The sequence below is a fragment of the Daphnia pulicaria genome, chromosome 6 (genome assembly GCF_021234035.1).
Source record: "Daphnia pulicaria isolate SC F1-1A chromosome 6, SC_F0-13Bv2, whole genome shotgun sequence".
Lineage (NCBI taxonomy): Eukaryota > Metazoa > Arthropoda > Branchiopoda > Diplostraca > Daphniidae > Daphnia > Daphnia pulicaria.
The window spans coordinates 19521729-19546551 of NC_060918.1; the positions used below are offsets into that span (position 1 = coordinate 19521729).

Here is a 24823-nt window from a genome sequence, read left to right on the forward strand (position 1 = left end):
TTAGACTGAGTCACACACACAACTGGTCTAACCTCTGCTACTATTTCACTCCTTTCCCAGCACAGCAATCGGCTGCTTTAACTCGTTTTTTTTTTTAAATATTATTTGAAATCTCATTTTTGGGTATTGCATTGTTGTCGGTCGGCCACAAGTTCACATTTCACAGTTCACACTTCGGCAGCCGTGGTGTTTAGTCGACACTTGGACTTCCTACTACCGGTGAGTTGGAAACTGGAAAGCCACACTTATCTCTCTCTCTCTCTCACTCTGTGGTTTTCTTCTTCTCCCACATGTAGGTTGCGTGCGATTAAGGTTAGAGTTGGTCGTTCTTTTACGTTTTGCTTCTTCTCACTGAGCTGCCTTTTTCATTCCAATGTTTCCTCACTCGTTTATTTTTTTTAAACAAATTATTATCTGGGTTGAGCGGCCATGTTTCTCCCACTGATAGGATCTTGAATTTTATAGTTTTTCTCGTCGACAATCGTATCGCACTTTAGTATTCGACCTGTGATCGCATTGGCTGTGTTGGAAACTTATCGGCTGGCATCCGGCCAACTCCATTTAGTGAGTGCATTGCGAGCAAAGTTTTGTTTATCGTACGTATAGTTTCTGGCTTGTTGGTTGTGTGTATATTTGTGTGTGTACGTGTACAGAGAGAGAGAGAGAGCATTTGCAGTCGAGTAAGTCGTTGCTGTTTTTCACGTACATAGGCTAATATATACATTGAAACGACAGACATCGCACACACCCCCCGTGACGGAGAACGGCTGCTGTGCTGGGGCCTCCTCGAAGGAAAAGCCACGACAATCGCAGAGTGTGCCATTCCATTTCGTCAACGCAGCGCCACCTGACACGTCTTCCCAGTCCGAGTAGCCGGTAAGTTCATTTACATTTCAAATTTCGTCCTTGTCCGTATGTTTGTTAGCCCACTTTCTCGGTTGATATTTTTCTCTATTTATGGCAATCTTCGATGATGAAATTTGTTGTTTTTTAAAAACTAGTTCATCTGTTTCATTTTTGTGAATAATTTGGTGGCTGCCGAATGGGGTCGAATCTTCCACGGGAGGAAAGGGTTATTAGTATGTAGTGTGACGCATTATTATATAGATGTATCCGAGAAGTGTGTTGAAATGTGTGGGAGATCCGGTGGTGTGTGGGGGGATGACGGCGCCATCATTGACGAAACACTACTAATCGATAACAGTGCGGATGTGACCCCCGCTCGTGAAAAAAAGAAGGCGATTGTCGTCTTGTGATAAGAAGATAAAAAGAAAAGGAACGAAAGAAATAAAAAATAAAAAAAAAAAATAGAGAAAGAATTGGGAGGGAAGATTATTCGGCTGACGTCGCGTGACTTGACATAGAGAGAAACTCACGCCTTGCCACGGCCTTTTGTAGGGTAGTCAGTAGCCGGAATTCTGATAGTTTTCCCTCGTTGTTGTCCAGTCAGTTTCAGAATTTTGTTATTTTCTGTTTTTTCCCCCTTTGGCTGGGTCTTGGTTATTGACAGGACGAAACTAGAAAAAAAGAGATTTATTAAATTAGCCTTTTGATTTCTACGTCAAACAATTATAATAGAAAAAGGCAATTATATCCTTTCATTGTTTGCCTTTTCCTGATTTGTATGGGAGCGAAGGACGTCTGACGTCGGCCCCCTTCTCCCGTTTCTCTTTTGAGCTTTTCACCATTCATCATAATACCTTTGATGTTTTGATTGTCTTTTTGTACGCAGACTGATTAAGTATAAGTAAGGTAAGCCGAGACGGGCAGAGGACACTTGAGAAGAAGCCAACATGCCGGCTGATAACGAATTGACTGCCAAGCTGACGCGACGCTTAGACCGAAACGAAGCGCTGGAGCAAGGCCAGCAGGTAACCAATACCTACCGCACGACCGGTGTCAGCATCTACAGCGAATTCTCAGAGTTCAGCCGCAAGCAGATCAAGGAATATGAAAAAGCTTTCAAAAAGTATGAGCATTCTTCATTCTTTTTTCCACAATTGTGACAACGATCTCTTATCTTTCAAAAAAGAAAAAGAAAAAATGTTTGATGCTTAATGAAGATGTTTGACTGGTGTGACAGGTACGACGCCGGCGGGGATGGATACCTGGATCTTGAAGAGCTCAAGGTATTATTGACTTTACTGCTGGAAATAAATGCTAGTCAACACACCCTAAAAATCATATTCTTTATTCCCCTGAGAAAATAGGTGACCATGGAGAGGTTGGCTGCTCCCCAGACCCACTTAAGTCTCAAAGCTATGATCAAAGAAGTCGACGAAGACCAGGATGGAAAGCTTAGCTTCAGAGAGGTAAATAATAATTTTTAAAAAACGAAGTATATACTATTACGGTAGTTGTAACGTTTTCTCAAACGCTGTGTAATTGAATTGGCCGACAATGCGTTTCCTACAAGTGATGGATGGCCATTGGCTCCGTGTTTTTTCGATAAAGATGGCATTGGCGTGTTGACATGAATTTGACAAACTCGTTTTTAATCACATCGTTAGAAAATAAGTGCCAAGTTTTCTTTTTTACCGCCTTTTCCAGTTGTGCTGTGCCATCTAGTGACGCTAGATCAACCATTGTCAATAGCGCTGTTATGATGATTCAGCAATAGAAATAAAATAACATTTGTTTGGTATATTGCTCAGTTCCTGTTGGTGTTCCGCAAGGCTGCAGCCGGAGAGCTACCCGAAGATTCCGGACTGTGTCGTCTAGCAGCGCTGACGGATATTGATGTCGGACAAGTCGGTGTTAATGGAGCGGCCAACTTCTTCGAATCAAAGGTGAGAGCGTAAACTATGCTCGGCTTCATTACTTTTTTTTTCTCTTTAAACATGGTTTCTCTAATTTGCCCTGCATGTCTATAAAGCATCGCTCTTGCTTTTGTCCCATTGCACACGCATTTCAATTCTTTTTGTCACTCATTGATTCAAAAGTTTATGTTGAGAGGGTTTAACTTACTGGAAAGTTGACAACAAATAGGCGAATCGTGTTGTAAGCGTTGTAAGTGCACGCGAACTATCCATGGCCCTATCCAAGTAGATAATGCAACAAATTCTGTCTGTAAAGCAAAACAAACGAGCCTTTGATCAAATTAGATGAGTCACTATAAAACAATCGGAAATGCTCGATCTTCCCTGGTGGGAGAAAACACGCAATTTTTAGCTTTGCAATATAGCGTGAAATGTCTTCACTGTAATAAACAGCGTTGTCCAGCTAGATAACCAACGGGACATGTTTTAAACAAACAACACAGAATGTTTCTCAGCCTCTTGTTTCCTTTGTTGAAATAGCGTATGCATATTCCCTTTTAAAAAATTTATAACTCGTAGCGTTCTCGACAACAAATGTCTTGTTGCGTTCAAAAGATTGGACAAGAGAAACATGTTTGGCGTTTACGTTGTTGACTAAAAAACCGTTAGATAGATTTGAAAAACATTTAACAGTTAGTTGTAGTTTTAAGTCTGCCGTGCTACCTGTCTAATTGGAAAATGTGTTCCCATTCGTTTGTAATAGATTGAAGAATTAACTAAAACGAGCAAATTCGAGGCCGAGATTCGAGAGGAACAGGAGATGAAGAAACGCGAATTGGAGCAGAAGAAATTACGCCGAGCCGAATTCAAAGAAAAAGCTTCTCTTTTCAGCCAGCAAAACTGAAGAGACGTTCGAAGATAGCAAAAATATGACGATTCGGGCCGTCCGCATAATAATAATTGTTTGCGCTGTTCCGCCAGTTGATCAGCATGTACGCATACGTTTTTAACGATAGACTATATAGATCGGAAATAATATCGCACTCCACTTTCACCACGGCCACAATAATGATAGAAATAACGGAGTTTTCAGCTTTTTTTAACTACTCGAACGTTCATAACTAACTAGTCTTTATTTTGCATGTGTATTTCTCAGAAGAAAAAAAAACAATCTTTGTAGCAAAATCTTCCGTTCATATTTTCATGATTTTGCTGCTTTTTTTTACAACGAACATTTCCGCTGACCTGACGTTTTGTACCCGGGATTTAATAATACATGGATCTTGAATCTACATATGTAATGGCTTGTATACGTCATTTCTCCAAAAATAAGGTTCTGCCGGCAACGTTTTTGTGCCTTTGTTTCCACTCCATTTCGTTGATTCTTTTGAACCTTGAAGTAATTTCCTTCGTTATAGTATTAGGTAACAGAATGTCAAATGGTCAGAATGACGTCAGTTCATGAATAATTATTCGATTTGTTCAATATATGGTCTATCCAACTCCGGATATAAATAGTGGGCTGATCCACGAGGGACTTTGAAATGAGTAGGAGGGGCTAGTTGTATCGAGCCAATCGAAAGCCGACGCTTTAAACTCTCTATGTTGGGAGGGCTGGAAGCCAAGGACAAACATGGCGGCGGCCGCATAGTGGCGCTTTGGGTACATCATGAAAATTCTTCTTTTTTACCCACGTCAACAAATACAAAAATTTTAATTGTGTTGCAATATTCGCTGTTTTAACGAGTTTTCATCGTCATTAACTAAAAGATTGACTCATTTAGTGAAGTGATTACAATTTCCTGCCTGTGCACCACATACATCTGGCTGACATAACCGACCTTGAAACGGAAAACTCTTCCTGGATTCATATTAACTTCCCCAGATTCGAAAATTTTTGCATCTAATAGTTTTACCACCAATAAATCTTCTATGGGTACAATTGTGTTGATTTTTAAGATTGTGAAAGAACTTGTTAATGTTTTAATTATTTTGACAGGTTGCAGTCGTCATGCATCAAGTCAGCAAATTACAAATCACCAAGTTAAATCCACATTTGACATGTTTGTTGTGTGGAGGTTATTACATTGAAGCAACGACTATCATAGAGTGCCTTCATTCTTGTAAGTGCATATTACAAAAACAGTTATCTTGTTTATATAACTTTTAATGGTTCTTTACAGTTTGCAAGTCCTGCATCGTCAGATATCTGGAGACCAACAAATTCTGCCCAGTCTGTGAAGTGCAAGTCCATAAAACAAAGCCTCTTCTGAATATCCGTTCAGATCAAACCCTTCAAGATATTGTCTATAAATTAGTCCCTGGGCTTTTTCAACGTAAGTTATCACAATCACAAGTGTGATGTGAATTAGGCACAAAAATATTATTTCCATTAAAAGTATTCAATTTGACTATAATTAATTCAAAAATTTTTCGTGAAGATGAAATGCGGCTCAGGAGAGAATTTTACAGCAAACACCCTAATCAGCTGCCTTCAAATCCAGAGGACAGAGGTGAAGTGACAGAACAGTACATTTACTCCTCTGATGAAACCATCTGCCTTTCATTGGAATATGCAGACGACCTCCAAGGTCGGGAAGATGTGAAAGATGTGAAAGAAGAAAACGAAAGCCAGTTGAATGGGAAACGGTTTCTTCGATGTCCCGCTGCTGTTACAGTTGGCCTCCTCAAACGTCTTATTCGGGGGAAATATGGGTTAGATTTGAATCACGCTTTAGATATTCTCTACGGAGATTCTTTCCTATGCGACGAATATTCACTGGTGGATCTAGCTTACATCTACAACTGGCGGCGGAAAGGCCCTATGAGGCTGAAGTATCGCATTTACCAACGATTGCAAAGCTCCAGTCCTTTGACTAACGGCACCAATGGTAGCGAAGAAGCCCCACAGAAAATCAAAGAAGAAGCTGTAGCAGAGGATAAGAAAATGACGAATGAAGTTCAACTTGAAATCAGCGAATGTGGTGTTATGAGTGTTCCAAATGTAGATGCCAAAAATGGCATTCCAGAAGAAACTCAGCCTACAATTCCCAATACCTCCAGCGAGAAACCTGAAGAGGTAAAAGCACCCTCACCTAAGCCAGAAGCAAGTAGCGAAGCGCCGTTGGTGTGTGTCACTGTTTCCACCGACATTTCTGCCGATTTAAACGGAGAGACTTCAGTTAATTGTTCACCATCTGTCGATGTCAAAACAGGAGACTCTGTTGAAGTCAAAACGACAATTACCGTTAACGAAAACCCTACTATTACTACTGGTACTACTAGTTCGGATACCGCTAGTAATCCTCCTGCATCTCATCTTACTTCATCGGCCCGCAATAAAATCCCTTCTTCTACTGGCCACAAAACTCTAAAACCACCATCTTCTTCATGGAACCAAAATGTGAACAGAGTAGGAACCAAGAGACCATCTAGTTCAGTAGCATGCAATGATGGTGGTAGCCTAAACTTGGCTAACGCAGAGCAAACGCTTCCAACTCCCGCCAAAAGGGCAACACCTTCAAGTCCATTAAAAACTCCTCGATTCTTCAAAGTGCGCAACGCTTCGCAACCTACCGACACTAACGGAGGGACTTGCAAAGCTACAGGAACGTCTATCGCATCCGTCACTGAATCACCTGTCCAAGAGGTGGCCGTCAACTTGACCAAAGCATCCAGTAGTCCTAAGAAGCCAACTGATAAAGAAAGGTCGTCGAGAGAAGGTAAAGAAGGAAAAGCTCCATCTCCCCGACCAGATATTGGAAGTAATCCAATTCGCCCTTACTCTGTTCCTGTCCCTTCCCAATCGAAAAGGCAACCATCCCCTAATTTAGCAGCCGAGGATGCTGCTGCTCGATTGAGGCATCTATTAAATCCTATTTCTTCAGCGGCTTCTACAACAACATCTCCATCTTCGGGTGACAGCTCTGTTCAGCAGCTCAGATTTCCAGCTGCAGCTTGGCTGAATCTGGCGAGAGGAGTGCCAAATCGCCCTGTTCCACTTGCATTAGGACCTGGTTCCCCATTTAATAATCGACCTCCACTTTCACCAGCTCATTTTATATCCAGCTTTATAGCATCTCACCCTCACTACCCGTATCTTTCTCCCATGGGGCTTCCTCCTGCTCCGGATAGTAAAAAATCCCTCCCCTCTTCCACGGCGTCGTCTTCGTCGTCTTCTATCCCATCTCCACAAATGCACAAATCCATCAGTCCAAGGACGTCGAATAGCTTTCCTACACCAACTTTCAACTTGAACACATTGCAACAATGCACTTACCCATCCAGCCTGTCTCCGTTGCTACCGAATCTTCCTCGTGAATTGGTTGGATCTTTCTACCATTCATCTTACGTCCCGCGACCTTTCATGTCCGCTCGCGGTGGCCCGCTTTCTGTTTCCCCAAAATCTGTTTCCTCGTCCTCATCTGTTGGTAGCAATAGTAGTGGCGGAGGATTTCATCCGTCGATGCCTCCCACGGTGACGACGACCACATCCAACAGCTCCTCTTCGGCAGCGGGAAGGAAATCTTCTCCAGGTTTGCGACCTACTGTGCCTCGACGAAATGTTGCCCCACCTCCTCCTTTGGTACCCATCGGGACTCCAAGTTCCGTACGTTCACCACCTACGCTTCTCCCAATTAAAGACATAGTTGAGAAAGAATCATCGTGTGCAAAATCGACCTCGCCTGCAGCTTCAAACTGCACGTCCGTCGTGGAAAGTTGTGTCCCTCAGATGGAGGAGGAAATCGTCAAAAGCGGCCCAGTTTCTAAATCCACCGATGGCAAACCTGTTGATTCTACGAGTGAGAATCAACATTCTCCTGCAAAAGAAAATGGTAAAGTTATCGGGGATGCGGACAGTGGTAAAGCCGACACTCCTGCAGCGTCACCATTAGAGGGTTCGATTAACAAGACAACAACGGATAATGCCAATGTGGTACTCGAAAATAAATCCGAGTCAAAGGTGGAAATTGCTGCACCGGCTCCATCTTAATTCTTGAAGAGGACGAGTTCACCAGTGATTGGAAGTGTGCGTGACAGTGTCATTTTTTGTACATAGTCTTATCATACAGTATCCTTCTTCTTCGCTCACTTCCTAAGATGAGTTTCAATATAAACGTAAGATCTGATCTATTATTTATCATTAGACCGTTTTATTGATTTCAGAACGCGGTACCTTTTGTCATCCCTTGTTTGTTTTTTTGTTTCACCTTTCTTCATCTGCAACTGTGCGCACGGGTGTGTCGTCACATTCAATCTGTATAGGAGTGCGATATTTCGTACAATGAATGAGTGGAGACGAAGGTCTTCAATGCCTTCATAAACTGTCACTGTATTTCGCGCGTTAGTTTATTTCCCATTTTTTTGTAATCCTAGTGTTAACTAATGAAAATACACTTTGCAAATGCGATTTTATTATTCATTTATTTATAAAGCTGGACTTTTTAACAGCAATGCACTGTTTTACAGGCTGACAGGTGTCCTTTAACGTGTTTACTCAAGTCAAGAAAGACAGCGAAAAACAACGGAATAGACGACGAAGTAATGACAGAATAATTCCCCCATATAGATCCTTTAGAGATTTACCTTATTAGAGCGGCTATTAGCCGGTTAATAGGCCCAAAAGTTGGGTTTGTTGTAGCGGTAGGTGGGCGAAAATTGGTAGAAACTCCTGCGTTTTGAATTTGCCTTTTTTTTACGATATTTATAGGTCAGTCAATTAAGCGTTTCCAACTCCATACCATTGGCTAATTCTCATCGTTATTGATAACGTTGAAAAGAAAGGCATTTTAAGAAAAAATCTAGCAAGGAGTTCTTCCGTGAAAACTACCCTGTACAATATAAGTACTTCACGTGCTGACATCTAGTGGCTCGTTTACTCTTTAGTGTAAATTGGGCGTTATCGTTTGTTTTGATTTGATCATAGAACGGTTCTTATTTTTATTGATACTAACTAGATTAATTGAATGGTTGCGACGAATGCAAGACGAGACAACGCGGAGCGAACTGCCTTACAGCCAAATTTGCCAGAGCCATTGACCAGGGGTGCGTCCAAAGTCCAAAAAAGTTAGCTGCTGGGCTATCTAAGTTGAACCATAGACTACAAGGGAAAGACTGAACTCCCCTATAATAACCCTCCTGAAGCGATGCTTCTGCATGTCGGTAGAGGTCAGGTGTTACCGTTGTTGCCAAAAAAATCAAATCAAATGTATTTTTTGTACTTATTTTTGCTTATTCTATTTTAAAATATTAAATATGAATTTTAAAATTAATTAAAATAGAATAAACAAAAATAAGTAATAAAAAATACATTTTATTTGATTTTTTTGGCGCAATTAAAAAAAAAAATGTGAATTTCAATCACGAATTAAACATATAAAAAATTGCCTAATCTAGATGAATTAGGTATTTAAGGATAGGGAATCACATAAAGCTTAAACTCATTCAATTTCTGGACGCATTGATTGATAATTTTACAGATAACGAACAAAAAACCACAATTTTTACTATAGAGTGGTTCGAGGTTGCCATCTTGGTTAGCTTTTTTCCCCGGTTTGGTGCAACCTGCTCAAACAAAAAAGTATTGACGTTGTCCATAAGAAAAGGGTACGAAAGGAAGGACAGTCAAGGAAGGGATGAATAGAGTGAGGAAGAAAGGGTTCGGTCCCTCTTTTTTTCACTCTCCCTTTGGTTTTCCATTCATACACTTTCTTATGGACATTGTCAATGCTTTTTGTTTGAGGTTACACCAAACCGGGGGTAAAAGCTAACCAAGATGGCAACCTCGAACCACTCTTTACCCCCGAGAGGCGAGGGGCCTCCTTTACTAGCGAACCTGGCGGGGAATCTTGGGACCCTTCACTGAACACCCGCCGGTCTTGGGGAAAGCCGAGAGTGTACCTTTCCTATTAGGTTAGATCTATTGCCACGACATATGTCGTGGCGCGACGGTCGAAACTAGGCCTATACTTCCTCTCTGATCTCTCATATCGTGGCAATAACACGAATTTTGTCTATTGCCACGAAATGCGTTTTCGTACTAAGTTCCACAGAAGATGTTTAGGAAAACTACTAACTAGGGTAAAACTACATGTGCATATTTCCCGCATCATTTTTCTTGTCAATTATACCGTGAAACTCAACCTTTTTTGTAATCTGCAAATAAAAAATTCCCTCCCGACGAGAATCAAACGCCATGCTATCGCATGGTGGCATCAATCGCTAACTATTCGGCTACAACTGCTAGAAAACAACAGTAAAAAACTTGACATATATAACCTAACCTAACCTAACCTAACCCAACATGCGTGAATGTCGAACTTTAAAAAAAATTATTTCGAGGCAATAGACAAATTTTGTGTTATTGCCACGAAATGAGGGACTAGAGAGGAAGTATAGGCGTATCGGGTGTGTCGTGGCAATAGACAATTTTCTCTTTATTGCCACGACAGATGTCGTGTTGATAAGTTATCAATGTTGAGTGTTCTGAGTGGAAAGGGAGCAATTTTATTAAACTCAGCAATATTGACTAGGGGTGACAGTGTAACAGAACGCTCGGCTCACTCCCGTATCTGTTCCATTTTTTCTGCTGCAAAACAAACGCCAACTTTGACTACTAGATGTCAGCGCCAGCCGCGCTTATTCCGCCAGAAGCGATTTAGCAAGAAGCGCAAAAGCAAGACTCAACCGGGCGACAAGAGCGCGTTTAACTTTAATTACATTTTTCTCTTATTCCCTAACCTTTTATCTTTTACTCCATTCGGTGCGCAAAGGGCTCGTTCTTACTTGCCCGTAATCCGAAGACGTGGGCTGCGCTTTAGCAGCCCCCCTCGGTGGCACCGTTAAAACAAATATCATCATCATCTTTTACTCCATTACATTTTACATCATGTTTTTCTCTTATCCCTTTATCTTTATCTTTTATTATATTTTGTGGCTCGTTATACCCTTCTCGGAACTCTAGAAATAGTCGTTATATAAACTTTGTCTGTCTCGTCTGAACTTGGTTTTGCCTCTTTTTGACAAGGTCGGGCAGGATTTTATACCTTTTAAACTTGTCTAAATCTGTTTTCCCTATGCTCTGCGTGTTAAAAACGCAGCCGGCATGAGGTTATAACCCCGATGTAAAAGCTATTTTGTACAGCACTTCTCTCTCTCATTTTACCCGTATATTACCGAGGCATTCGCTCCTCTTTTCGTACTGTTTTGTTATAACTTGTATTAAATTCAATTCCATTTAAGTTTTGTCAAATCTTCTTTAAAACTAGTATCGACCCTTTACTAGTTCATCAACTAGCCTGACGCTCGACCGCCGCCTACCATTTGTACTCAAGTAAATTGTCGCTATCGTTTATTCTTGTCTGATTTATGTTAGGCCTATTGTTCTGTCTTACTAGTAAAAATACACGGTTAAACCAAAATCGTTCATGTTTGTCTTCATCATTTGTGCCTTAACATTGTGAGTAAATAAGCCTCTTTAGTTATTAAGTATCTTCGTATTAGTGACACAATGATTGTGTTGGGTCAACCTTTACAACAGCATTCCTATTACATCAGAAGGGCAATACGTTCCCGGAAATTGCAGAAAAACTATTGTAGAAAACGAAAAATTCTACAGGAAATTCAAAATAGTGATACCCTTCAACAACGTCAAAACTTCTCAGTCAACCACGAAGAACAAGTAGTTTCAGATTTTCCATCACGTTTTGATTTCAACAAAAACTGCTTTCTTTGTGGAAATTCTGATGATATTTTATCCTTACAAAAAAGCTAAAAAACCTGTGGTGAATGTTAAATCTAATGATGTTCATAAAGCAATATCAAACCGGTGTGTAGATAGGGCTGATGAATGGTCAGCTGCTGTAAGTTGTAGTATTGAAACTGGTTTTGATTTAGAAAATGTAACTTCAAATTATCATACCAATTGTTTTACTAACTTCCATAGGGAAGAGTGGGGTTATTTGGACCAGTTTTTGTTTTTCTCGTGTAGGGCATTTCCTAATAATTTGATTTGTAAAATAAATGTTTTATTGTATTTGTCTCACTTTTTTCTTTCTCCAGTATTTTTTATTTTATTTTAGAGTCGTTAGTTTACCCACAACCGATTTTTAAAGTTGCGAAAAAAAAAGTCGGCGTGGAAAAATTCGGGGTTTATATGGGACAGGGCGAAACACTCTAAATTTAGCACTAAATTATTGTTATAAATTAATTTTAAAAACTATCATGAGATTATATGTGCCACCTAGTATTTGTTTTTCACTATGTTTTTAGGTTTTCTGTATGTTTAAAAATTATTTGTTTAAACATTATTATTTTTTCAGTGTTGCCACTGAGCTAAGCTCCGCCCATTACAGATTCCCTTTTAGTCCCAATTCACCCCAAATTAACGTCCCAAATATCCCGCCCCCCCCAAAAAAAAGCTTTTGGGAAAACTTGAATAATAAAACACATTTTTGAAGTAAGAATTTTTTGGGGGGGATTAAAGATAAAAGGTATATCTATACTGTTGCTATCTCAATTTCCTTTTAACAAGCAATCCACCACTCAACCGCACCAAATCCATGGACCCCCCTATTTTTTCCCATTCCGCTATGGGACTTGAAAATCTGAAATAATTCAGGCATATCCAGTTTTTTACTCCGGATTCGCCTGTGTTTGCAGAATTTAAATATTCCCTGCCGTTCGGGAGATATTTTATGTTAAAGTTTGGGTTTTTTCAAATTTTAACAATTTTGGGGTGTCTTTGGCATCGCTTTTTGGGTAAATGCTACCCTTTAAAAAACACAAATTCTCACAAAAGTTTGCTCGGCCATCCCTTAATACCAATCCAAAAGGAATTTACATTCCGGATTAGATTGGCCGAGTTATTCCAAATCTAGTAAAGTGTAATTTTGACAAGTTTCCCACCCAGCCTAGTCGCCATTTTTTATCACTCTCCCTCGCGTTCCTGGCGGATGACAGCCGAAGCATACGAGTTCTCTGCACCTCGGGCTTCATATTGCTGGCCACTAGACTATATGAAAGGGCCCCACAGTATGTCCCCCGGTCTAAAGTGAAGGCCAGGAAAGCGTAACTTCGACTGTCATCCGCCAGGAACGGCGGAATAAACAACGGAAAGGACCAGCGGAAATAGCGGACTGGCTCACATTACTCGTCTGACCAGTCAGTGCAGACGTTTTCCTTTGCATTAAATAAAAAAATTTAATTCAGAGCGATTCGCATTAAGTAGGCCTATAGCGTTATTTAAGCGCTTGCGCTTTTTTAAATATATGATAAAATAATACGCTCAAATCGCGCAAGAAGCGCTAAACATTCATTTTAAAGCTTGCGTTTTTCGTAAGTTATAAACGGACTCGAGGCAAGCGCGAAAATTATGGACGCGTGTCCGCTACTTGTCCAGTCGCCGCAATCGTTTTCCCTGTCACAACCGTTTATTTAAATTAACGAAGCGCTTGCGCGTTTCGTAAATAATACAATGAAATAAATTGCGCTAAATATATATTTAGCGCATCGTGCGCAAGTTTATCGCAAACAAATCGCTAGCGCCACGCGCGCTTAGAAAGCGCTAGATCTAGCGCAAAACATTTGAATGGATTATTTTTCGCTTATATTAATGAGCCGCCGAAAACAGCGGACGGGCGACAGCGCTAAATAGCGGACGGACCAGTGACAAGCACTGAAAAAACGGACGGGCTCGCGTTACTCGTCTGACCATTCGCTGCAGTCAGCCGCAGTAGTTTTTCTTCGGATTAAATAAAATAATAATAATAATTTAGAGCGACGCGCATTAAGTAGCGTTATTTAAGCGCTTGCTCGTTTTTTTTTGCGAGCCTGAAGGGCAAAATAAAACCATGTCACTTTGTCTGTCTGTCTGTCTGTAACACTCCATAACTCGGGCGTTTTACGCAGATTTCGGACTTTTTCGTCTTAACAATTAGACTAAAAATATGCGGTGCGACCAGAAAAAAAAATACATTTACTTAATTAGTACTCACGTAAAAAAATGAAAAACTGCTAAAATAATTGCTTAACGATTGGTGACATCTGGCGGTTGTGACTACAACTTTTCCACCTTAGGTCTAAATTCCACTTTCCACAATAGCTTCCCTCGTTTTGATTTTTACAGAGACTTGCCATGTCAAGGTCATGTAAAGGTGTGTACGGGATTTCTCTATCCTGCAAATATACCGCCGGAGGCCATGCGTGAACCTCTGTCGTGCAAACCGCCGGAGGCTATGCGTGAAAACCAAATTTACCGCCGGAGGACATTGCAATTATGAAAAGGTTGCTTGAGGGAAACTGATGTCGGTATAATGGCTATAGCTCTGGCTATGTGACTTAAAGGAAAATGGTTCAAGTCCAACTTTCAAACAACATCGTTTTTCGTGATCATCTGTGTGTGGGGGAAGAGTATATGAAGCCTAGGTTTGGTAACGACCAAATATCGCGATTAAAAAATTTTTCACGCAAAAAACAATGACACACAACAATCAATTCCGTTTCAAAATAGTTTCCCATGTTATACAAGAACTAATGTAGTGGTTATAGATCTTATTGCAATTCAAAAGTACGCGACATAGCCAAATGTCGTGCGCAGCTTACGCCAATGCGCACCACTGTGGCCTATAGCCGAACTAGAAATTGTTTTATGCTTGACTAATCCTATACTCTTGACTACTTTTGAATTGCAATAAGATCTATAGCGCTGATTGATGATGAAGAGGATCATGGTTCACATCCCATTAAAGTATACCTTTATTAAGGATAAATATTGTTTTGACCTATGTTTTTGTAGCCATGACTGAGACAAGTCAAAATTTCGTGAAAATCATAATTCTTTATATAATACTTTTTACCAGTTTTAATCTTACATCTTTATTTATATAATTGTTTTCTGATTTATATATAAATATTTTGAAAATATTTGTATTATGAAAAAGTGCCGGTTTTGGGTTCCCATAAAGAACCGTTAACCGAACGAACGAATCGAAACAACAAGGTAATTCTTCTGAAAATGCTTTGTCTGAATTTTTTAAATTTCTTTTTTGGCTTTAAAAAATCAACAATAAAGATTGCTTTACTAAAAAAGAAATAAGTTGTGTTATTCTTTATTAAATAAAACTTAAATTACAAAAACACAAAGATTTTCCTTGTTTAGCCACATTATTTTTTCTACTTCGGTACTATTTTAAGTTTATTTAGATTTTTTTAAATTAAATGCGAATCTTCATAAGGAATTGCATTTAATTAAAAAATTCTTAGTTAGTAAAAATTTGCATAATCCCCAAAATTACATGGTAATAGCGTTTTCGTAAAAATAGATAAAATCTTAAGACGTTGCTTTGTCTGAAGTATTTTTTAAATGAAAGATTCTTGGATTTGAAGTAAACTTGATAATTGCTTTACGCTAAGGTTTAAGTTTTTTAAAGAAATGCTAAGTTAAAAAGAAAAAAATTCTCAAAATTTGCAACCCTCAACATATGCTCTGCGACTTAAGATAAGGCTGTGTCTGAAATTTTTTATGTCACCCATACCATTAAAACAGATTTTTTTTTAGAAAATTATGAAAGGGAATATAAACGTTTGGACGTTATGCTGTGAATTGAAAAGGGATAAAATAAATGTATAACAAATATAAGGAGGCAATATAATAAACATAAGGAAAACTTAAGACATGTCTTTGTCTGAAATTTTTTATGTCACCCATACCATTAAAACTGAAATTTTTTTAGAAAATTATGAAAGGGAATATAAAAGTTTGGACGTTTATGCTGTGAATTGAAAAGGGATAAAATAAATGTATAACAAATATAAGGAGGCAATGTAATAAAAATAAGGAAAACTTAAGACATGGCTTTGTCTGAAATTTTTTATGTCACCCATACCATTAACAAGCGATCCACGATTCAAGTAGACCGAAATCATGGAGGGGCTTTCCAGATCTAAATCCGGAAAAGGCCTTAAAAATATAAAAAAAATATAGGCATGTTTGTCTTCGCACGCCGGATTTACCTGCGTTTTCAGATTTACAAAATTCCCACCCGTTTAGGAGTTATTTAGCTCTAAAGTTTGGGTTTTTTTAATTTTGTCAGAAAGTGGGGGGGCTTTGACATCCATTTTCGGAAAAGCGGGGGGGCTAGGGAAAAAACTAATTTTTTAAAAAGGTTTATTGCATACTCAACCACCGAAATCCAAAAGGAATTTCCTTTCCGGATTTTATTGGTTGAGATATGACTGATTTAGTGAAAGGATAATTAAGCTGGTTTCCCTCCCTGGCTTGCAGCCATTTTTTCGCACGGTCCGCTGCGCTCCTGGCGGAAGCCAGCAGAAGGTCTTATATATCGGCCTTCACATTAGACCCATTGCATTTATACAGGCCTTCATATATAGTGAACCCAGAATTCTTATTGGCCGATGTATAAGACCTTCTGCTGGCATCCACCAGGAGCGCAGCGGACCGTACGAAAAAATGGCTGCAAGCCAGGGAGGGAAACCAGCTAAATTATCCTTTCACTAAATCAGTCATATCTCAACCAATAAAATCCGGAAAGGAAATTCCTTTTGGATTTCGGTGTTTGAGTATGCAATAAACCTTTTTAAAAAATTAGTTTTTTCCCTAGCTCCCCCGCTTTTCCGAAAATGGATGTCAAAGCCCCCCCACTTTCTGACAAAATTCAAAAAACCCAAACTTTAGAGCTAAATAACTCCTAAACGGGTGGGAATTTTGTAATTCTAAAAACGCAGGTAAATCCGGCGTGCGAAGACAAACATGCCAATATTTTTTTTATATTTTTAAGGCCTTTTCCGGATTTAGATCTGGAAAGCCCCTCCATGATTTCGGTCTACTTGAATCGTGGATCGCTTGTTAAAACAGAATTTTTTTTAGAAAATTATGAAAGGGAATATAAACGTTTGGACGTTTATGCTGTGAATTGAAAAGGGATAAAATAAATGTATAACAAATATAAGGAGGCAATGTAATAAAAATAAGGAAAACTTAAGACATGTCTTTGTCTGTTACATGAAAAAGTTTCAGACAAAGCCTTGTCTTAAGTCGGAGAGGACATGTTGCTTTTCGGAAAAGCGGGGGAGCTAGAGTAAAAACTAATTTTATAGAAAGGTTTATTGCTATGTCAACCACCAAAATCCAAAAGGAATTTTCTTTCCGGATTTTGTTGGTTGAGTTATGACTAATTTCCTGAGAGGCTCATTTTTCCCTTTTCCCTCTCTGTCTGGCAGCCATTTTTATTGTACTCTCCTCCGCGCCCCTTTCGGAAGCCAGCTTGGTTCCACTAAATATGAAGGCTGATATGACTTCTATGGGTCTAAAATGAAGGCCAACAGATAAAACCTTCTATTTGCTTCCGCAAGGAGCGCGGCGGACTAGGTATGCCTAGTAATAGTTATTTTCCCGAAAACTAGGTAAAGTAGCTGAAAAAAACTAGGTATTACTAGATAACTAGGTAATACTAGGTATTACTACCTAGTAATGCCACCACTATTCTCATCCAGTTTAATTGCGCAACATTTCTGGTTAATTGAGGTGACTAAACACCATCTTATTTTACTACAATTTTGTGTAGAACAGTTTGAACCTGAACAGTTTGCAATTATCACCTCTATTTGGGATAATCTCCAGACGGTGATAGAACAATGGAGGCACTGCGTGCACGTATTGTTGGGGAAGATGGAAGGTTCAACAACAAGTCAAGAACTCTCGTTCAGTGACTACGGAGAATCAGCCCCTTTCTAATTCTAAGGGGAATTCTGCCCTGATTGGTAACGAATCGCGTGAAACAGAACATTTCTGAGGGGGAAGAGTTCAGTCAAGAGGCCACATCAGTAATGGAATTAATCGAGATCTTGTTTCGTGATCATACTGCGGTCAAGACCGCCATCTTGAATTTGAATGCCGCCCCCGTATAGCAAATGAAAGCGAGAAAACCAAGTCCAGTTCTTTTCACTACAAACGATCAACACCCTAAAGACGATCAATACCCATCTAATTCATCCACGAAGAGAGTTGATTGTTCCCTCATCTCGTCTTGTTGCTTGATGACTGCGATTTCAAAAGACTTTGACCTTGATTCGAGTGCTACTAGGCACATGAGTGGGGATGAATCTCTGGTAACTGATCTCCATATCATCCCCAACAATAGCTGGCCTGTCTGATGGATGAATCATCTGAATAGATGATCTGTCATATCAAAATCGATGTAAAGTTTCACACAATAAAACTTATGTTTTAAAACTCATCTGTTTGACGTCATTTAGGATTACATTCAGAAATTGCCCTACAATGCCATGTAGTGCTTAGGGGAGACTGGAGTAAAACGGGACGGTTTTTGTTTGCCCCCTATATCTCCCCAACTAATCATTTAATTTCTTTGAAAATTTTTTTTTATGTATTCCCTATTGTAATGTACCCCCCATATTTTTTGTATAATTTTATAATAAACCATTTCCCCATAAAAGACCTTTAAAGTTTACTCAGATTTATGGGAGGAGCCTATTTTTTGGGGTAAGTGAGGACACTGGGGTGGGTGGTGAGGGACGTCCTCCGTTTTCGCCTTAAAATTTATTAATAAAATTGAAAAAAATTGAAAAAGTGTTCCACTGCATAGACTCTTTGAGTTTATAAATGTTTCAATTTGATTATTTTATTAATGAACCTTTTTTCTTATACAAACAAAATTCCTTATGAAGCAGTAGGACATCCTGCGTTGCTAGGTGAGGAAATCGAGCCTCTTAAAAATGCTGTACGCTGATTGGTCCGTAACTGTCCCAAATTAGCCAAAAACAGCTGTCCCGATTTCCCGGTTTAGACACTTTTTTTAAAAAGTTGATACTGTCTAAACTAATTGATCTAAAATTCTAATTTTTGTTTCTAACGATTAAGAAATGATTCAGCTTCATTTCCATACTACATTTACATGCCGTTATCGTTTATTTGTTTCTATAAACATAAAATGGCGGAGACAAAAATTTATAAAAAAAACCTGTTTTTTTAGTTTTGTCAATAACTCATACAGTTATTGACAAAAATCAACCAAATTTCTTGCCAAAGTAGATTATACCGAGTTACATAACATACTAAAAAATTTTAAAGTTTTATTAACATCTACTATTTTTCCACCCACTGTCCCTTTTGACCCGGTGTCCCGTTTTACTCCAGTCTCCCCTAATGTACCAACCACAAACATAAACACTTGTTATTACGATACCCCAGGTAACAATTTTCATGTCGTTTTGATGTGCTGTTGAAATACTTTTGACATCAACTTTTAGACAAAAAAAGAATGAAAAGAGTAATATCGTTTGGACATCAATGTTGTCGCGCCAACGAAGTTCGTTTGGACATGAAAAAATAACATCAATTTTGTCACATGAAAATGACGTTTGAATATATTACCTCCGTATGACATTGAAACCACGTCTAATTATGTTTATAACAAAGATATACAAAACACTGCCTTAATTGGATGTCAATTAAACCGCATGACATTGATATCAATAAAAATGCATGAATTAGATATCACTGTTAAAAAACTTAACAACTATTTCGGGGTTAAACGCCCTAAATTCTCGCTAAACCAGATCTGGGGTTCCCAAACCCGAAAAATTTGTATCGTATCGCAATACGAAACGTTCGGGGTTGTAAAGAAGACTAATAAAAGATACGACTTGGGCCTGGATAGAACCTTCAACCTCTGACATCCTAGCTCAGCTCGCTAACCACTTGACCGATTGACTTATTAGATTGTTATATATTTATGAATTACATTTGAACCTGTACGTAAGGACTTAGAAAGTTTTATAGTCTTTGTTAGTATAGAAAATAAGAGTTAGAGGGTAGCGGGCGTGTTTGTCGAAAATACTAGTACTTAGACTTAATATTATACGATAGAATACTTACGTTAGAAATCGATATAATTTTTAAGGAAAGGGATGCATGCTTGAAAATATTTCAAGTTGGAAAATGTGATATGTATAAATGAAAATTGATCTACTTGACAAGTAGTTTGCAAATACTTCGATTAAAAATAAAAATGGATAAACTATAAACATGTTAAATGTACTTGAAATAATTCTATTCGCTGCTGCATAGTTTAGAGAATAGAGAAAAGCTGAACTTGTCATTGTCTGCCCGCCGGATGCCGACGGGATTGCTTTGCTAATCATGACTAAAATCTATGTCCCAAGTAGGCCTATGCACTCCCTAAATGTCTAGCCATGCCCAAAAATTTGGGGGTAATTTTCCCCAAATATTTGTAGTTAAATTTGAAAAAAATGAAATTGGTGCGTAAAACCCCGAAATTGGCGAAAAGCGTCACAATTTCGTACATTCACCTATTTTTGGTGGTTGACAAACCCAGAAAATTGGTACCCTTTTTAACATTGATCGTTTTAATGTTTCATTTTAAATATTTTTTAATATCAATAAACATCCAAAAGACATGTTTGATAATTTTGACAATTTCGTTGAGGGTGATGTTATAAAACATCATTATGGTCCATATGCATTTCATTTGAATCAATTAAAGCAAGGCAGGCTGACTCTTTTGTGATTAGTAATAAATGTCGGGTCCTGAAGATAGAGGGAAAGACAAAAGGATTTCTTTCTTTCAAAGAATATTGCTTAAAAGACGAACGCGGAAATTTCATTAATTTATATGAATTCCCAATGAAGGCCCATCTTCTAAAAATCTTCGTCTGTGACACACATGAACAGGATGAAGAAGGAGATAACATTATTATGCCAATTGCTGATTGCAGGGATGTTGTGAAATGTGTTTCCTTAAATTACGAAAAAAGCCTTGTTTTTTTTCCACTTCTTCACAACCTATGATTTCATTTTTGAACCATTTTTTTTTTAAATTCCCAGCAACTTATTGTCTTAAAATTTTTATCTCTGAGATAGGGTTATGCTTTCGGTAACTATTTTCCCCTAAACAAAGACATACTTAAAATACACAATTTTGGTTCACTGCACGTCAGTTTCATGTGATCTATCCTTTCAATTTTATTTGGGCAGTTAAAAAAAATATATGTTATTGGTAAAAGCAGTGGAAGATTAATGTGTGCGTTTCATATTTCAAAAAGGACGATGTTAAACAATAGCATTAATTTATTTATTAAGATGTCCATTTTCTATTTGAAAATGTTATATAAAAAATAGTACATCATTTAATTTTCCGTTTCATAGCATAAATTGTAAAAGAAAAACGATGTGAACATAAATTTGTAAAGTACGTGTCCATTTTTTATTCGAAAAATGATATAACAAAAAGCATGTCAATAGCAAGTTATTTTCTTATTTGAAATATGATGTCAATATTAATATATCAATTTCATGTCAATTTTGCATTTCAAGAATTTGTATTGGAAAACGTTACATCAATAACATGTCGTTCTGATATTTTAAAAATGATATCGAATTTTACACTTAAAGTACGTGTCCATTTTTTATTCGAAAAATGATATAAAAAAAAGCATGTCAATAGCAAGTTATTTTCTTTTTTGAAATATGATGTCAATATTAATATATCAATTTCACGTCAATTTAGCATTTCAAAAATTTATATTGGAAAACGTTATACCAATAACATGTCGTTATGATATTTTAAAAATGATGTCAAATTTTACACATTATTTTCGCATGTTTTTAATTTACGTAAAATTACTTAATGTCAAATTCACGTGATTTGCATATACAAAAATTGATGTCAATTTTTGTACAGTAAATAATACATTAAAAAATATCAGAAAATAGATTATAATTTTTCATTAACAAATGTAATGTCACATACCTATCCATTTCGTATCATACATGGGATGTCAAATAATTTATAACAAATTCATTTCAAATTCATGTCAACTAATTGACAGGAACATCAAAATGACATGGGAATATCAAATAGACATCCCAATGACATCCAATGCTACCTGGGACATCTCACTAAGGTATTTATGCTGTTTTGAAAGAAAATGCCAAATGTGGCACACAAATACTCAGAGATTGATGAAGATGAAGCAGAATATATAAAAATTTTCAAAGTCTTTCTTCATTCACAATCGTCTTCATTCTTTACCATCTGTTTTAATATTTTGTATGTTGAAGCAATTTTGAAGAGCAAAATTTACATAACAAGATTTTTGAAACTTCGAGATCTTTATGAAATAGAAAGGTTCTTTTTGAGAGTAAAATAAATTTTGATGTTGGAAAACTGAACCCACCTATAAGGCTAATATGAGATACCACTTTCCACCAATGTCCACTTTCTGAGGAAAGTATTCCTTTTTGATTCGGAAAACGTCTGCGGATACTTTACTGGACTACGAATTTTTTAATGTATGGTAATGATTGGTGCCATATCCGGTTTTTTCATTTTTTAGAAATTAACTAGGCCAGTAATTTTCTCCGGCTCAACAATGGAGTCGGCTTTCGATAATTTTTAATCTATTTTAGCTTTTTTGTTAGCCGTTTCATGACTGGTGAATGGCAATAGCACGATAACTCGTAGAGGCACATCAATATGATTCAAAGGTACTTTGTTGATGATGAGAGAAGTTGCCGTTCTTTTAGTACATGTTTCCTGTCAATCACGAATCATATTTCATGGAAGAGACACAGGCGAGGATGGAGAACACTATAGAAGGAGAACCTGAAGATTGGAGATCTGCAATTGCAACCTGCTGAAGAGAATGGAATAGATATTACGGTTGTTTGTTTTTCCCTTTTTTAGTAGTGTCGTAGTTGTATTCGATATATTTTTGTTTTTAATTCGACATGTTTTTTTGTTTTACAGCCACAGTGAATATACACATTTTTTATTCCATCAGACTCTCTTGTAAAGAATGAGACGGGCCTTGGAAAAATCGGAGAAAATCGTCCTTTACGTGCTTCGAGGTGGTTTCAGCACTTACGACATACGAAACCCAGCGATGTTACGACCGGTCAAAACTAGAGAATGCAGAAGTAAAAAACTAAATATGGACGGGATTATCCTCCCCCATCCCCAAAAATAAAATAAAATTGCGATTCACTTCAAATCGACCTCACCCGTCAAATTATAGGCATAAGGGATTTAATTGTGGCAAGTTAGTCGACCGTTTTTGAAGCAACTTGCACGATGTTTCCAATTGTGAATTTTGACTGCTAAGTTGGATGATTTTTAATAAAATTAATTAAAAAAAACTCACCAAACCTATCCCTACTAACACAGCGATGTACCATGGATATGACTGCAGCGTACTCCCAAGGATAAGGGAGATAAAAACAGCATATCCATGGAATGCTTCATGTGGGAGTAATGGAAATTGAGATATTTTTTAGCTTTTCCGTCCACTGTGTACCTAATATGGTTATACTGTGATGCACATTCTGTGTATGTACAAAATGGTATCACAACAAAATCATACCCCAGGGTATATAACTTTGACGTACAATCAGTATATTAATGAATATACGCTGGTGGATCTACGATGAATATTCTTTATTTGATCCCATCCTAGATCCGAATAAATTTATACCTACGCTATACTACCGCCCCCCAATTACGACCTGGATCATCCCATATTTACCTACATCTTACATTAAGTGGATAATAATAATAATAATAATGTAATACATATTTAACGTGCACTTTTACAAATAATATGGACAAAGGCACGGCAATGACTTGGGGAAGAGGAAGCATATAAATTTCAGTTTTCAAAAGCAACACGACAGAGATGGGTTTTCAAGGAGGAGCGGAACTGTGCCAACGTTGTAGAAGATCTCACGGAAAACGGTAATGCGTTCCAGATTGCTGGGCCAGCATATGAGAAGGAGGTGGAGCCATACTTCTTTGTTTTGATTCTTGGTACAACAAGCTCAGGACGGGAGGACAAACGACGAAGAGAACTGGGTGGCTCGTAGCGCGCGACAAGGGAAGTCAAATAGCTTGGTGCAGTACCATTTAGGCAATTAAACATAAGCAACGATATACATATGGATGGGCCGTGTTAGTAGGGATCTTGCTAGAACAGAATGCTTTGCGATCGCCGTTTACCAAAATATATCTGAAAATTAAAATGGCAACAACGGACATTACATTGTTCTTTTACAACGTAACCTCATAACGCAATCATCACAAACATCTAAATCATCAATCAATCATCACCTTCACGTAATAATGCAACATTCCTGGTGGTAGATGGAAATGCCAGAGATTTTACGGCCTTTAGCAGTACGCAAATTTCGGATCTTTGCAAAGACATTCCCCAAATGGGGTAATTTTTTTCCTAAATGCCAATTTCTCGGATGATACAAAAACCTGGAGTTTGAAACTAGAATAAATAAATAAGATGATATTGAAAAGTTGCTCTAAACTCTTTCTACAAACAAGACCCTTTCAAAAAAAAATTAGGCAAGACTTACCACGACAGAAATTTTTGTCCATTTTCTTGTTACGTAAGTTAGGTAGATGAACACTTTCTAAGATTTTGCCAGCAAAGGGCCGAATAGTCGACTGACAACAACCAGTACCTCACTCCATGTTGGGTTTACTACAATGCAGTTTCGGATGTCGGTATGTCGTCAGTTTCATTCAATCCAGAAAACAGGAAAACTGAAAAAATTACGTGGTTGACTATTCCCAAGACATATTGTTGAAAAAACTACTGTATGCAGATAAAGTTATGGAGTAATCTGTGTGTGGTTTGATCTCAAGAACTTTTTTTTGGAAAAAAATATTGTATGTGTAGAATGAAAATTAAACGATAAATTTCAGTGCCGTTCAAGGATATTACATTTGAAAATCCAAACTTCAAAATGAACCAAATCATATTCCAAACAAGTACCTCTTAGTTGTTGGAAGACATACTGGTGGTAAAGCAACTGACACGGCCCACCATTTCCGAGCCGAATGATTGTACTACAAATTGTAAGTTTTCCTATTTTTTGAAATGTTAAATTTTCATGTCACTATAATAATTTTGATATTAAACAACTAGAGGATAAAATAATGGTTTAGCTTAATTAAATTAATTGATTTTAAGCAACTTGAGGGTAAAATAATCAC

General features: G+C 37.9%; 2 protein-coding genes across 10 annotated transcripts; both read left to right on the top strand.

Moving 5' to 3' along the window:
• Positions 1 to 28: 28 nt before the first annotated feature.
• LOC124344453 (EF-hand domain-containing protein D2 homolog) lies at positions 29 to 4051 on the top strand. 9 transcript variants are annotated; one of them, XM_046797998.1, is made up of 9 exons: positions 29 to 219; positions 297 to 312; positions 466 to 596; positions 711 to 876; positions 1733 to 1969; positions 2084 to 2129; positions 2211 to 2312; positions 2655 to 2789; positions 3523 to 4051. In XM_046797998.1, the coding sequence occupies exons 5-9, from the start codon at positions 1794 to 1796 to the stop codon at positions 3661 to 3663; spliced, it is 600 nt and encodes a 199-aa protein (XP_046653954.1). In that variant the 5' UTR covers positions 29 to 219; positions 297 to 312; positions 466 to 596; positions 711 to 876; positions 1733 to 1793; the 3' UTR covers positions 3664 to 4051. The 9 variants fall into 9 exon arrangements, with proteins under 9 accessions (XP_046653954.1, XP_046653959.1, XP_046653956.1 ...); XM_046798003.1 differs by having other exon boundaries at positions 736 to 876; XM_046798000.1 differs by having other exon boundaries at positions 466 to 564.
• Positions 4052 to 4369: 318 nt separating this feature from the next.
• LOC124344586 (polycomb group protein Psc-like) lies at positions 4370 to 8169 on the top strand. Its single transcript, XM_046798183.1, has 4 exons — positions 4370 to 4695; positions 4759 to 4882; positions 4943 to 5095; positions 5201 to 8169. The coding sequence occupies exons 2-4, from the start codon at positions 4771 to 4773 to the stop codon at positions 7750 to 7752; spliced, it is 2817 nt and encodes a 938-aa protein (XP_046654139.1). The 5' UTR covers positions 4370 to 4695; positions 4759 to 4770; the 3' UTR covers positions 7753 to 8169.
• The last annotated feature ends 16654 nt before the right edge of the window (positions 8170 to 24823 follow it).

Coding starts and splice junctions, on each gene's coding strand:
- LOC124344453 (XM_046797998.1), top strand. CDS start 1,794: ATGCCGGCTGATAACGAATTGACTGCCAAGCTGACGCGACGCTTAGAC. Junction 2,313..2,654: donor GAAAGCTTAGCTTCAGAGAG/GTAAATAATAAT, acceptor TATATTGCTCAG/TTCCTGTTGGTGTTCCGCAA. Junction 2,790..3,522: donor CCAACTTCTTCGAATCAAAG/GTGAGAGCGTAA, acceptor CGTTTGTAATAG/ATTGAAGAATTAACTAAAAC.
- LOC124344586 (XM_046798183.1), top strand. CDS start 4,771: ATGCATCAAGTCAGCAAATTACAAATCACCAAGTTAAATCCACATTTG. Junction 4,883..4,942: donor CATAGAGTGCCTTCATTCTT/GTAAGTGCATAT, acceptor GGTTCTTTACAG/TTTGCAAGTCCTGCATCGTC. Junction 5,096..5,200: donor AGTCCCTGGGCTTTTTCAAC/GTAAGTTATCAC, acceptor TTTTTCGTGAAG/ATGAAATGCGGCTCAGGAGA.